Raw genomic sequence first — 16,298 nt, forward strand, 5'->3', positions numbered from 1 at the left:
TACAAAAACAAAGTCAATGGATAAATAAAAAACACTTACAATCAGATTGTCAATTCTTTTATGATCCCTTCTATTATGCCCGAGAGAATCAAGTGCAAATGGAGGAATCTTAACGGCGTAGCACCACCAATGTCCATAATTGAGAATTGGGACAAACAACTACAAAAAATTATGGGTGTCAAAAGTTTTACAATAAACATACTACATTGTGTGAAAATTCAACTCACAAAACCAGCATTAATTATGTCGTCATACCCAATGATCTGGGAATGAGAGTAGTTGAGGTACTCACCCAATGCCTAGATTTTTCTTCCGTGAGTTATATAGGACATGGGTCTGCAATGAAAAGGCAAATTCATCTTTCAAATGTCATGTTATACGAAAATTACAAAATAAAATATAACAAACTGTTTGTACCACATATAATAGACTAAAAGTTATCCTTTTGACAACCCTGATTGACCTTCGTTCAAAGTACATGAAGATGCTTGTTGCAAACAACACCCCTTGTAAAATCTATTACATAATTTAACATCAATGGACTAACATAAAAAGGGTTACAAAAAATAGCACACATAAATTCATTATTACCATGTTTTCCATCTGCCTCATAGGTCCTAAACAATAACATTCTAGCATCCCAAGGATTTGACCGTAAATTTTAGCAACAACCCTTCAAAAATACATTCAAAATGAAGTCTCATCATGTCACTGCAAAATATCAAAGAAAATTTTATCAATTACAAAATTCATTACCTCCAAGGAGGGTCAAATGGAATCACTAAGTTGTACAACTTTTTGGCATCCACAGCCAATGAAGGACCATCCTCCTATGGGTCCATCGATGGAAGGATAGCTAAGAAAGGTTGAACATCCTCAACATCTATGTTGACATCGTCCTTCTCTTCCTCAAAACAACCTGTCACATCAGTATATGCACCACCTACATAAAAAAAAGGTTGCCTCATCCAGTTCATCTTCTACATCAATGGTAGAGGGACCGCCATGCTGGAAAAAAGGGGTCTCTTGTAGTTCTGGTCTAGATCTCACAGCAACAACCTTCTTAATCAAACTCCTCAACTGGATATTCATTTCTTCACATTTCCTTTGGTTATCTTTTACTTTCTTCATCAACAATTCTTCCCAACTCACCCCCACCTCATATGCACCTTCTTGCGGTATTGCCACTTCATCCAAATGAAGGGCACCATGAATGATTGGGTTCCCATGGTCCTTCTCGCGAAGGACCCACTCTTAAAATATCTATCAACATAAAAAATATTTAATTCTTTCAATAACCATATGATCTGAAACATAATGCATCTAAAAGATATTTAGTCCCAAAGTTAATGCATTCAAAGATATCAAGTAACTTACATTCTTTTTCTGGAATAACAACTATATTTTCTTTGATCTCAAGTTCAATGAAAGTCACCTTAGGATTCTAAGGAACACAACATCATGATCAGGAACCGCTAAACGTAGACGTTTAATGACCTAAAACTACAAAAATAATTTAAACCAACATCAACAACAACTCTTACAATTTAAACATACCAAACTAAGACGATAATATTCTTACCTACAACACTACAACATTGCCACTAATGTCAAGGGAGTCCAAAATCTGACTCTCCCGTATGATCATAGATCCCTTATTTAAACTTTTAACCAAACAATTATGGACAACACTTGCCTAATCATAATCAAACAACCCATCTATATCATATAATATTGTACATGGCATGTTACTAACTACGTTAGATTTTCTAGGAAAATAAAATATAATAAAGCAAACTCAAATATACAAACGATATACACAATCTACATTGTTCTCATTATTTCCTATTATTAATTTCATCCTATTTACAATGTCTCTTAGAGTTATTAAGTTTGAACTAAATTGTTCACCAACAAGACCACAAACATTCTCATCAAATTTTACCTCCAAACCACCCACACCTAATCCTAAACACATGCAAACATCAAGCACGGTAAATGGTACCATTTTTTGCTTGACAAGGAAGGATTCATTATGCCCAACCCATCGGGTGACCATTTCCTTGAACAAGGACGAACATATGTCAATGTGCATCTACATATGTGGACACCACATGAATGGAGTATCGCCGATATATGATCACAGTCCCTTAATATAGCATTTAACTCCACTATAACTTTCGTGTCACACCACAATCATAAATGAAACTACCAAAATTTTTAAAAACAATCAATGATTACTAAACATTATTCAAAGAAAATAAAAAAAATTCCACTATTACACATTTACTTACCTTGTTTTCACCATCTTGTGAAATGGATTCCACTGTTATGAAAAGAAACAGGGTAAAAAAAAGAAACAGGGTCACAAAAATGAAATTGGACACCTAACAACAAACTCTAAAATATACAATCACAACAGAACAAAACTATCCTAGACAACAATGTAGAAAGAACAAAGAACAAAAACATAATCTTCGACAAAAATAGTTTACAAAAATGAAAAAACTGCAAATACTCGAACACCCTTAACGTTGTAGAATGCGGATCGAAAACCTGAACTACGAAACATGAAAACCCTCGTCAAACAAAGCACGAAAGTTTAGAAGTTCATCACGTTAAATGGTGAAATGTTGGTTTGATGAACAAAACTTCTCTAGTAAGAATCGTATGAGAACGAAGCACGTTGAAAGAAAATTTGATCATAATAAACCAAACCACGAAAGTGAATCCTTAAAATTAAGTTTTCTACGTCATAAAAAAATATTTGAGCCATGAACCAATATTTTCTACGTCTGTGTCAATGTATCATTATTCATATGATATTTTATACTACACTTATAAAAGTATATAGGAATTTTCTTATTTAGTGTACACAATTTTCCTTTTAAAAGTTTCTCTCATAATGTAACATCCTAAAAATATATATAGTATGAAAAGAGACATCACATAATAATAAGATAGAACAATTATTGTAAAGAAAATTAACTTACAATTACTCTAAAATAACCAGAAGATTAAAACTTTACAAAATTCCTATGCTGATACGAAACGATGTACAAGACCGAACGGTCTTATGCTAAACAGATGGATCCTCACCTTCCAACGTCTGGTCTAGACAAAAACTCCTCTCCCTCTGCTCACATCCATAGGATGATCATTGCAAAGGAAAAACCGAACGGACAAACATGACAAACAGAAAAGAAGGGTAAGCTAGAGTAATTTAATTGATTACACTAATCATGCAAATTAAAAAAATACATAAGCATGTGTCAACCGAGCATTTCAAGCATACAATGACCGACCATACATTACAGGCAATGACCAAACACTTGACTTGACCATCCGGATTGTATGAATATGTAGCTTGAGGTCGTTCGTGCACCCGGGGGTGTAGTAATTGGAAAACCATCAGCTTCCACCCGTGGTTAATCTGTTATAACTCACTTAAGACCCTATAGGTTAGGACCTCCTAACATTCTCACACAATGCATTACCCATCTCTACTTGAGAATTGGTAATCATTAGAATTTCAGGATGAACGTCGTGGATTTCGCTGTCCATATTCATACTTTACCACCTTGATAACCAGCATCGAGATATCCCTCCTTGGAATTCTCTTTCATACCAATTGGAACATAAAACATTAATAAAATAACCACACCATCACTTATGCACAAAATATTCATATAACTAAATTTATTAAGTTCTCAAACCACAATGGAAAATCTCATGTAAGACCGAACCTCATGTGAATGTTGGAGACCGACTGGTCAATACTAGGTACAGCTGAAGAGAGGGTCGAGCATTATCAGTGACCGACAACTAGAGAATTCTGAGTACCACAATATGACCGAGTACTACCACCAAGTCAAGTACTACGTTAGACTGAACGCTTATGACTTAGGCCGAACACCTATAGCTTAGGCCGAACAGTTAGAGTTGATATCGAATACTAATATAAGATCGATTACTAAAATATCACAAAACGATCATTAACAGATAAGGCCCATCAGAGACCGAACACAGTTAAGACCGAATACTATTACGAGACCAAACAATGGTGCAAGATTGAATACTACTGTAAGACCAAGGACTAAGGTTAGACCGAATCCTATAACAAGACCGAGCACTACTAAGAGACCGAGTGCTAGTACAAGACTAAGAGCACTACTAAGAGATCGAGTGCTAGTACAAGACTGAGCATTACTAAGAGACCGAGTGCTAGTACAAGATCAAGCACTACTAAGAGAGACCACCTACCTAAGACCGAACGTTCATGAACGGGTAAGACTAAAGAGACCGAACCCAGTTAATGATTGAGTACCTGAACATGACCGAGCGGTCAACAGCGAACGCTCAGCTTTTTGCATAATTCTGCAGAACTTCTACAAAATTATGAACAAGCTAAATTTTACCAAAACTAAACATTTTTTCCAACTTCTAATCCTCCAAACATGAATCATACATATCTTTACATTTAACTAAGAGTACCTAAACCTTTCTAACATCATTTAGAGAGTTTCATCTCATATTTGAGATTCAATTCTACAGAATCATGAACTCAAGGATCGAAAACCAGATTTCTCTATTTTAGTACAGTTTTGAGTGACTTAAGGATCTCAACGAGTCATAAATAACTTGCCTAGATTCTCTATGCAGACCAAACTCACACCGAACACAAATTTCCCAATTTCACCATCACACTTCCTCACAAATCACTCGACCATTGAACAAAAATTCTGCAGAAATCCAACCCTCGTGAACATAGCATCTAACAGTCCACACAAGCATCACCGAACATCAAATCATTCAATTTCACACATATGCAGAATCATCAACAACATTTTCATACATCATCAACCAAACAATTAAATTAACTAGCTTTCCTTACCTCAAAGCAACTTGACAGATTTAAACCTCTCCATAGTTTTGCTAAACCGTAAGTGATTCTAGGACAACCTACAGACTTTGGATTGGTGAAAGGAAACCAACCACCAAACCAGAAACAGAATCAGAACCCAAATGAACACATGCAAAACCAAACAATGCTTGCATGTACCAGAAATTGCAGAAATTTCAAGAATCAAAGAGAGACAAACTTACCGGTTCTAAACACGAAATTGATTGGTGGAAAAGGAAGCCCTTGATCTCAGGATCGCCTAGGGAGGTTCTGATCACCGATCAGATGAACCAATAATGAGTAATTTTAGAGAGAAGGAGGAGAAAAGGTAGAAGATAGTGTTCTTAGAGATAAAACATACAGATATAATGAGCTGAATGTTTTAAAACTTCTATTTATACTGTTAGCTTATTTTAACACTAAGTGTTCAATCTCATTATTTTAATACATCTATCTACTCTTATAATTTATGGCGTTTAGAATTCATCTTTTTATAATTTAAATAAAGAATAAATCAAGAAAAAAAATTAAAATGTATTTTTGAAAAATATTTTATTTTATTACTTTATAATTATAATATTTAATAATGATTTTTTTAAAAAGTTTCAAGAATGCGAACACAAACAGTATTTTTTTTTGGCATCTATGTTTGCTAGTAGATAATTTAAATTATAGTATAAAATTATTAGTTATTAATAGCTTTATGAAAACAGAAATATTCGAATTTATAAATCATGTTTTTCTGTTTCTATATTTTATTTTTCAATAAAAGTTATATGTTATGTCAGTGATGTCTTATATGATGAGCTATCTCAGGTTAATAAAGAATGAAGATAAAAAAAATAGTAATATGTAAATATCCTTTTCAATCTATTAAAATGCATCTTGTGGCTAAAACAAGGTTTCAATAATTAAAATAGATAATATTTAAAACATATGCCTAACGGAAAAATGCTTAGGCCGGGGTGCACGTGTAGTCGCGAAAAAAAAAATTAAGAAAAATAATTGAGAGGAAAATGTTACTAAATACTCTCTAATATATATTATTCTATACTATTATTAGATAGAAAATAATGAAAATAAAATCAAGAAAAAGACCCATTTATTATAATTGAGAGTCAAATTTGTGATTTACAACCAATTCCAATGCCTTGAGAGAATAAAAGAAATGAAAGTCTCACTCTTAGTCTTTATTGTATATTGTTAATTGTATAATATCATATTTATTCTCCCTCTTATAAATAACCGTGCATTATAATTATTTGCCTTAATTAATAGTTTCAAGCCTTTAGGAACTTATTCAATGAAACAAAAGAAATAGATAGGCATCTTAAAGCATGAATAAAAACATTAAATAATCGCCAAAATACTAAAAAAATTCTCACTATACGTACATGATTTAATTTAATATATAATCAGAAATTATTATGGTCAAAAAAATTTGACGTTTTATCTAAAACAAATAAAAAATAATGGTTAATCTTAAACAACGTAGTATAATGATTAATCTTATAATGATGCTTATTGCAACTTGAGTTACCGCTTTCATATATTTCTTTTACTAGTTTATGTTTTATTATTGGTAATTTATTTTTCTACATTTATGTTTTTTGCATTCCTGTTGAAGGCATTGAGGAAATAATCTAATCGAAGAAATAACTACGTAAATGGTCATACTCATAAGGGTGGAAAAAAGACGTGTCAAGACATGTATTATCTAAAACACAAAAATATTCTATGTTTATCTAAAACACAAAAATATGATCATTGAGAAAAAAATGTATAAATTTCTAATTGATATTCATATAAAAGACAATTCGATAAGTTAAATGTGTTTGTAAAATCGATCTACAATATAAACAATTTATACATCAACTTTGTATTAATTATGGAATTTATAATTTAAATTGAAAACTATTATTTACTACCATGGATTCACATTGAGTTTATTAGATTTATAAAAATAGATTAAATAACTATCGAACCAAAATTCTTAAGCAACTATTTTAAAAAAGCAACATATTTTTTAGGCTTAATACCTTATTTTGTTATTGTTATTAATTGTTATTGTTTATATTTATTTATTTATTTATTTATTTTTGTGTGGATCAACCATATGTTTAATACCATCGGTATAAGTGGGGTCCACACGAGATCAAGAAAAAAGAAAAGAGAAAAAAAAAAAAAAGTGAAGGTTGAGTTAATGGCTTGTGGGACCATTGATTTAGCACTTGTCATGGTAAAATTTCTTAATCCATTGGCTGATGTTGGCATTGGTTGTCTAATATGTCCAACAAAAGCAGAAAGTGTGGAAAACCTTTGTCCCCACACTTATCTTTCCTCCGATCTATACTTTTTTATTTTTTTTATTTTTTTATCACATAAAACAAATTAAAATTAATATCAATCACCATCCAACTTAGATATCTAGACTCACTTTTCAATACCACCACATCTCCACCATTCAATATTTCTCATATCGCAAATTTCATTTTCGACAGATGTACGTAATAAATAAATCGTGTGGCTGCGCCATGAACTGCACACCCTATAGCATTTATTTTCGAAACTGTAGGGGCTTCCAACTTCACATCACAATCATGTTTTCATCAGATTCTCTACAGTTCTAATGCCTCGCTGCAGTTTATAATTAAGATTAATCTTAGTTTCCGGTATGTTTTTACGGTCGAGATTAATCACAGTTTCGTAATAATGTAAAACAGTGAAAATAAAAATAGAAAATAATATTGTTGTGTGGTCCCACTCACGTGTCAACATTACATGCTTCGGAATCTTACGTGTCGTTCTCTCAACGGCCGAACTTCTTGTTGGTGTATTCGTGTGTTATTCCACCCAACTCTTTCTTTTGCAACCGCACTCCTTTTCCTTCATCAAGTCCATAACTTTATTTTCTTTTTCTTTTGAAGAACATTAGGTCAATAACTTAAATCCTATCATATTAATATTTGAATAATTCTTTATTAAATACTCTGATCTCACAATTTATTTTTGAATTGATGTTTTTTCATTATATAAACACGTTTATTAAAAAATATTGGTTAATTGAGTTTTTAATTGTGCAAATAAGAGTATTATAGTATATTTGTTAATAGTGTGCTTTTTGGCATTATTATTTTATTATAAATTGAAATAGATAGGTCGACGGTAATGGAAAACTATTTTATACATTTATCTTATCATGTATAATTTTTATTTTTGGAAATGAATGCAGTAAATTTTCAGAAGCTGAGCTGCTGACCGAAAAAAATCTATTCATAAGAGATTCTTTAATAATAAACTCAGTAAAAAATTTAAAAGTATTAATTAATGTTTTAACTTCTAACAGGTAATTTTATCTGTTCTCTTAATTAATACACAATACTTTTTAAAATTTATGTAGTTTAATGTGATTCTTTTTTCACAAAAAAGATAATATTTAATTTAATTATTTTGATCAATTCTCTTGAGATTTTGTTTTCATGCACAATACTTAAATCCAAAATCACATTAAAAGTAAATCACGCATAAGATTAAATGTATATCTAAATATATGTACCCTCAAAACTGTATTGTTTTAATTTCTATTATATATATTCTCTTAAATTCGTCAATGAGATTCTACCTCAAACACTCTCAAAAGACGCATATGCCCCTCCCATGAGTAATGGAATCATTCACACACCCACATTCATGTATTAAGTGCAACATTGGAGGCGTTCGTAGGCGATCATTTCCATTTCCCACAGCCACATAAGATCATGGCCTTCACCTTGACTTTGGATGGTAAATAAAGCTACATACATATCATCATCATCATCATCATCATCCAGTGAAAGATGTGTGTTTTCTTCTTGTGTGAAGCCAAACCCATAACAACAACAAGCAAAACAACCATTGGAACCCAACATAGTGCTGAACAACCTCGGTAAATAACCATGGACAGCACCGAAGACTCATCAACCAGTTCACAACAACAACCAAACCTCCCACCCGGCTTTCGGTTCCACCCCACAGACGAAGAGCTCGTGGTTCACTACCTCAAGAAGAAAGTTGATTCTGTTCCTCTCCCTGTTTCCATCATCGCTGATGTTGATCTCTACAAGTTTGATCCATGGGAATTACCAGGTTTCTCTCCAATTTTACCCTTATAACAAATATGTTGCAAATCGCAATCTTTAAACTCTATTTATTGCTCACAATATCATGATTTTCGAGGTTTACGCTCATCAACCGTGATTTCTACATAACTTTTCATATTCTATTAAGATTTTGGATTTTAATATATTAAACTTCATGATCCACCCTTTTGATTTTTATCTGGGTCTCACTGTATACAGTGGTAACCTCAGCAAGTGGAATAAAAATATCTTTTGTATTATAATTTAATATGGATGAAAAATGAAACGGATGTTATTAGTTTTTCATTTTTGTATTTTTGTTCGGTTTTTGCTCATACTTTTTTGTTTGCATTTGGTTATGCAGCTAAGGCATCGTTTGGGGAGGAAGAGTGGTACTTTTTCAGTCCAAGAGATAGGAAGTACCCAAATGGCGCGAGGCCAAACAGGGCTGCAACTTCAGGGTACTGGAAGGCGACGGGGACAGATAAACCCATATGCAGTGGAACTCAAAAGGTTGGGGTGAAGAAATCTTTGGTTTTCTACGGCGGAAAGCCACCAAAAGGGGTGAAAACCGATTGGATCATGCATGAGTATCGTCTCGCTGAAACCAAGCCTAACAACAGACCACCTGGCTGTGACTTGGGCCACAAGAAAAACTCCCTAAGGGTAAACCCTTTTTTCATGTAAAAGTTAGCTTTGTTCTGCTTCACTTTTGACCACATCATGCACATCACTTTTTCCCCCACTAGACCACCCTTCTCATTCACCAATTCTTTCGCAATATGTGTAAAAGTTAGGATATATTAAAATAATGTATAAAACACATTGCTGAAGCATAAATCACACTTTCTTCTTTCTTTTTTCACTTTGTGTTTCTTTCTTTCTTTCTTTCTGAGTGAAGTGTTTATAAGAAAGTTAAAGTTTGGGTGAGAAAAGTATTTAATATTTAACATATTTTATGATTACTATGGAAGAATAATATATAATATGAATTGTGCATGGATTTGTAGCTGGATGATTGGGTGTTGTGCCGGATCTACAAGAAGGGCAACACACAAAGGTCAGCCATGGAGCAGGAGAGGGATGATTCCATGGATGACATGATTGGAGAAGTACCTTCTTCCATGAACGTGGGCCACATGAATGCGAGATTTCACCTTTCAAAGATGTGTACGAGCTACAGTGGTGCATTGTTGGAAAATGACAGAAACACGTTAGAAGGGGTGGTTATAGGCAATGGTGTGAATGGGATGAGCACTACTGCCACAAGTGCCATGCCATCTCAGTTTGGCACTTCAGCCTCCAAAAGAACACTCTCAACACTCTATAACTGGAACGATGACAGTGATGAAAAACACTTCAATTTGGACACTAATGGTAATGTCAGTGTTGTGAGGACTGAAGAGAACAATGCTTCTCCTGGCTCCTTTGCTACTCTGCTTAACCAGCTCCCACAATACCAAATACAAGGGACCAATTGGTACGGCTAACTCCTCTTTGGGATATCATACGATATGTGATAATTATAATGCACAAGGAGAGGAAGTACTGAACTAAGGTGTGACAAGCAATCCTCAATAGTGCTAGATTGCAAAGATTTTTAAGGGTTATTGAGCTTGTGGTTTGATTGTCTTAGGAAAATGGAAGCACGTTAGAGTACTCTAATCAATGTTTTCCTTCAACTATTTGCAGGTAGCACCAGGTAATTAATATCACATGAGGTGAGGGAGTGAGCCACATGGTACTTAGTTTTATTTATAGATTCATATAGAACGATAGGATAGAGATATAGACATAGATATAGAGACATATTTGCTTGTTTTATATTGGTGTGTAAAGAAACAAAAGAAGGGTGCTCTTTGTGTACAAAATCTCAAGAGGGTAAGAAAAAAGAGTTAGCCATTTATATTTCAATATATGTATACTTTGCTTTACAAACTGAAGAATGTACAACATATACTTCAGAATGAAATATATTGATGCAAGAGTTTAAATATATTTATATTTGTAGTGTTATTCGTTGTGTTGATTCGTGTTTCTTTATCTGTTTCATGCTTTCTGTTTATCTAATTTTTATTTGTTTATTATGACTGATTAAACTGAAAGAGATTTTGTGTCACGTCTTTGCATGTAACCTAGGTATAACCTAGATGGCTGTTGATTAGCATTGTAAATATCTCTATCATTTGGACTGAATGATTTTGGTATCTAAAGCAGGTTAGGTAGAATGTGTATCCATACACAAAGAAACAAAAAAGTATGCAATATTATTTTGTTAATAAACAATAATTTTCACTGCTTCTGTCTTCTTGTATGATATAGGGGCCCGTCTTGTACCAGAACAAATATATATATATATATATATATATATATATATATATATATATATATATATATATATATATATATATATATATTTTAAATAATGGTGCAATTGCAATCTTGTGTTTGAGACTTTTTAGATTGATACCCCAGTCATGAAAAGAGGGTTCTGAATTTTGTCCCAGATGATCACACTCTTTGAAAACGAAATGTTTGTCATGACTTGTATTCTATCTCATGATATTAACCTTTTCTATATCTGATTTTCTGGTTGGTAAAAGTAGTATATCATAGTAATAAAAAAAACGGTCTGGAAGATTCATAAGTTATTGTGACAACAACTATGCTACTTCATATTTATTTAATACTCGTGATGGTATTATTGGTGGATCATATGTCATCCATGCTTATGATTTAAGTCGATAATGTTGATGCACATTGTCAAATTCAATCTTTTTTATATTCTTAATGTTTATAAAGATCCATCGCATTGTGATGCTATGATTACACGTGATCATTAATAGAAATTGGCTCTTATGCTATATAACTTTCTTCCCCATATTTTATTCTTTCTAAATCTGGCATTGGCATCGTGCAGCGCTGATGCCGTAGATTGTATAAATTATATATATAATATAATAATAATAATAATTTGATGAGGTTGATGTAATATACGAAAACCCTGTAAACTTGAATAGAGTTTTAAAACTTTTCACAAATGTTTAATTTCCTTTGTAGGGTTAGATGGCTTTAGATGGTATGTAACAATAATTAAATACTTGAGTTTATAAAATAACTTTCACGGAAAACTTTTGAAAAAGAATAGCAATAAAGCACATATGATTTTATTGTGGTTCACTTTAAACTGAGTTATGTCTAGTTCTCTTTTAGACACTCTTAAAGGATTTTACTAATATTTCAAAAAGGTTACGAGTTTAACCACTCTTAGTGTACAACTAAACTACTAGTTATATGAGTATAACCACTTCTGTTATCACTAGTCTTTCTAATTAGACGGTCTAACTCCACTAAGTTAACTTTACAATTTTTTACTTCACTTTTGAATAAAAACACAAAGTGTTATGAAAGAATACAAGAACATAATATATGACTCTCTTAGAGAAGATTTCAAATCAATACAATGATATTCTGAAAACTTGTAAAAGAACTTTTTTTTCAATGACAAGTCTAAGAGACAAAGCTTAAAGAGAGAAGCAATGTGAGCGTATTGCAAGAAGATAATTCTTGTTGTTATCTTCTCTTATGCAACCCTCTTTATATAGTATGTTTTCGAAAAAGATTCGTTACTCAAAGCTTTGACTTTCTTCTAGGTGTGTAGCCTTTATGGTAGAGAGTCAAAAGCTATGTTGCATCTTGGTAAAGCACTTGTGTTGTGTATACAAAAAGGAAAGACAGAAAGCATGAGTGAAACATTCCTTGATTATCTATCAATCTCTTAACGTTATTCTAATCCTGAACAAGGTTTTGAATAAAGGTAGTGATATGCACAAAAAAAAAGATAACAACACAACAGACAAAGAAGTACTAGAACGTACATGCTTTAAAGCGATATATGATCCTAATGAAATACAGGGAAACACTAGAAGGGGGGGGGGGTTGAATAGTGTTTCAAAACTTTTCGCAAAAATAACTTTTAATAACTATTGCCAGTGTTAGTTAAATTACAATAGTTGTTAAGCACCTGTGTTTTCAAGCAACCGTTTAGGAAAATGTTTTAAACAGGAAAAAACAATAACACAAATGTTTTTATATTGGTTCACTCAACCTAAGCTATGTCCAGTCTTCCTTAAGACTTCTTAAGGAGTTCCAATAATCCTTTTCAAAGATTACAAACAAGTATAAGCCACTATTGATGTACAAGTATTATTAATCACTTATGGTTCCATTAGTCAACCTGACTAATCTGAGTTTAACCACTTTGAGTATCAACCCTAAATAACTTGTCTAGAATGTTTAACTCAACTAAATCAAACAATATAAGTATTTTAATTCAATTATGAATATCCAAACATAATCAGTGTTTGATTACAAATACAAATTTAGATAACTCTCAGAGAGAGGATAAATATAATACAATGAAATATGGTAAGTTGAAAGTTTTGTCTTGCTCTAAGAAAAAACTCAAATGATGTAAGCTTTTAGAGAGAATAACAATGTAATGATACAATGATAGCAAAAGTTCTTCTATTGTTTTTGTATGAGTCATCCTTAATATATTTCTTCGAGAGATGACCGTTAATCAGAAAGAGTTGACATTCTTTTCGAGTAGGTGGCTTTTCGTACGAAGATTTTTACTTTTCTATGTCTTAGGAAGAGCAACATTGCTTTCTGATCCATGTGCAGTGCTTTTGAGTAAATCTTAGTATTGTCAAGATCTACATAGATGAAGAGAGAAAAAGCAAAGCAAACAAAAAAATAGTACGTTCATGATTCATAATATAAGCGTTTAACGCGAGTCTATGCTATTCAAAGTATATCACACTTGATAAATTATATAGCATTTACTGCTCCTTTCTTTAGACGTGTTTTTGTCAAATATTGTTTATCCTTTTATTATTGACATGTCATTGTTTAACTTACAAGCATTTAATAAGGATATTCTGATATGTACTTAACTTAAATCCTATACTCCACTAAACGATATTTCATTAAGTGTTTTATGTTAAACTTCAAAACTCGAGTTGTTAGACAATCTAGTCTCTGTAGACAATCTTGTCTTAAAAATCTCCTTATTTTTTTAACAAAATACACATGATAAACTAAATATGTTTATCAGAGTTTCAAAAATATTTGAATGATATCGATCAAGGTTTATGAATCTCAAAATTTTTTGACACGGTTCTTCAGAGAATAATTATATCTTTTTATATTGTTTGCTGAATTTACAGTTTAAAGGATATACATTCATAGCTTTTCCATATATATTCGAGCTATCAAAGTAAATGAGTTTAGACTATATGTTTCTCATAGCGTTTATATATCATAGCTATTGAATCAAAGATAAGTCTAAGCATTATCTTATGGCATTTTTATATTAGAGCTACAAGAATAAGTTTAAACGATTGTTGATAGGGGGAGCTATACCTACCCTATATATATCTCTGTTTTTGATGATGAACAAAAGAATGATTTTATGGATTCTCGCACAACAAATATCATAACAATTGCTTTATCTTTATTGTGTTTGTGCTTGATGTATGAAATCATATTGGTAAATGAATCATGAGTTAAACACTAGAGAAATATATGTGATGGGTGTCGCACCCCATACAAATTTGATGTGCAAATAAGAATGCAGTATAGACTAGGAAGTGACTCCTAGGTCGTCTCTCAAGGACCAAATATGGTTCGAGACTTAGGTCAAACACGTAGTCGGGGCGGGGGGGGGGGGGGGGGTGGTTTGAAAGTGTTTTTGAATGCAATTGAACTTGAACTTAAAGTATGAAATTAAATATAACTAAACAAAATTGAAAGCATTGAATTAAATGTGGAAAACATGAAGACCGAACGGTTCTACTAACCAGGCCGGTCGGCTCTAACAACAAGCGTGTTGGAGACCGAACGGTTTTGTTCATAGATCGAACGGTTCTGGAGAGGAGACCGATCGGTATTAAAACAGTGAAATGCAAATGCAGACTAAAGTCGAACGGTAAAAGTAAAATTGAACAGCACAAATAAAAGTCGAACGGTCATAAAGATGGACCGAACGGTAAACATAAGCAAGGACGAAGGAGCCATTCGGTCATGACAGACCGAACGGTAGCAATGAAAAACCAACGGTATGCAGTAAAGGCATAAACAGTAAACGTGCAAAATCAAAACGCAGCAGAAACGAAGTTGTAGAAATAAAATGGTGGAACAGTAAAAGCGCAGGCATAAACGAAATTGCAGTGAATTAAAATGCACCAATTGAACTTAAGCATAAAACGCAAATCCAGAGACAGAAACGCAAAACGTGAATGGAAATAGCGATTGAAAACGAACATGAACAATAAACATGAAACCAGAACGTAGAACATTAAAAACGAAGAAGATGAATAGTAAAATGTAGAGAACATAAATGAACAAGAAACTTGAGTGCAACAACAAATTAAACCATGAAATTGTAAAGAGAATGAGTTCAATACATGAAAAAGAAAAGAAAGCCAAAACCTAAATCTCCCCCAAGGGGGGAGGAAGAAGAAGACGCTCCAAAGAAATGGAAAATGTGAGTGGCGGCTAAGAGCTTAGGTCAAGTGAAAGTGATTTTGGGGTATATAGACCCAAAAAGACCAAACTGCCCTTCTAATGGGCTTGTCCTACAAAATGACCTAAAATTGGGCCCAAACTCCTAAGGTTTGACCCAATGGCATTCTAAAACGAAATTACACTCTAACACTAACGTGACCACCCTCTTGAAGTCCCAGAATGTGCTTCCAACACTGCTGTTGAGTTCCTCTGGTCACCTCATCTGACCGATCGGTCATGAAAGGCTCACACCGTTCGGTCAGCAATGCTCAACAGGCTCAGGAACTGGTGCGGTACAGTCTCTACAAGACCGTTCGGTCATGCAACACTGCTGAGACCGTTCGACTCTATCATTGTGCTCAGCCATTAAGTGCAACCTTTCACAAACTGTTTGGTGTGGGCTTCCACAGACTGCTCAGTTTGTGCTTCTTTGTCGTTCGGTTCTTCCATTGTGTGCAATAAGTTCTCTACCTTCCAAACAATGATTGTCCTGCAAAATAATAATTGAAAGAATTAAGCCCAATTAATTCAAATTAATTAAAATAAGAATTAGTCTTGAAATTAAGCCCAAATAGTGAAAATGAGACAATAATTGAGAATTAAGCACAATTCACTAATACAATTGGGTGCGAAAAGCTAAGTGAATAGTAGAAAATAATGACTCATCAATACGCCTTCTTTTTCTTGAAGAATTTCTTTTGGTCTTT

At 33.0% G+C, this 16,298-nt stretch overlaps 1 protein-coding gene across 2 annotated transcripts; it reads left to right on the top strand.

The window, feature by feature from the left end:
- Positions 1–8,626: 8,626 nt before the first annotated feature.
- LOC124839229 (NAC transcription factor 56-like) lies at positions 8,627–11,037 on the top strand. 2 transcript variants are annotated; one of them, XR_015785098.1, is made up of 4 exons: positions 8,627–9,028; positions 9,386–9,687; positions 10,032–10,579; positions 10,714–11,037. XR_015785098.1 is itself a non-coding variant. In XM_047314980.2 (3 exons), the coding sequence occupies exons 1-3, from the start codon at positions 8,839–8,841 to the stop codon at positions 10,509–10,511; spliced, it is 972 nt and encodes a 323-aa protein (XP_047170936.1). In that variant the 5' UTR covers positions 8,627–8,838; the 3' UTR covers positions 10,512–11,037. The 2 variants fall into 2 exon arrangements, 1 of the variants encoding a protein (XP_047170936.1); XM_047314980.2 differs by having other exon boundaries at positions 10,032–11,037.
- Positions 11,038–16,298: the final 5,261 nt, after the last annotated feature.

The sequence above is a fragment of the Vigna umbellata genome, chromosome 3, assembly GCF_029865625.1.
Source record: "Vigna umbellata cultivar VRB3 chromosome 3, Vumbellata_1.0, whole genome shotgun sequence".
NCBI lineage: Eukaryota > Viridiplantae > Streptophyta > Magnoliopsida > Fabales > Fabaceae > Vigna > Vigna umbellata.

Excerpts from the sequence above, each read along its gene's own strand:
- LOC124839229 (XM_047314980.2), top strand. The coding sequence starts at position 8,839 with ATGGACAGCACCGAAGACTCATCAACCAGTTCACAACAACAACCAAAC. Across the intron at positions 9,029-9,385 it reads TGATCCATGGGAATTACCAG|CTAAGGCATCGTTTGGGGAG; the intron begins GTTTCTCTCCAA and ends TTGGTTATGCAG. Across the intron at positions 9,688-10,031 it reads ACAAGAAAAACTCCCTAAGG|CTGGATGATTGGGTGTTGTG; the intron begins GTAAACCCTTTT and ends ATGGATTTGTAG.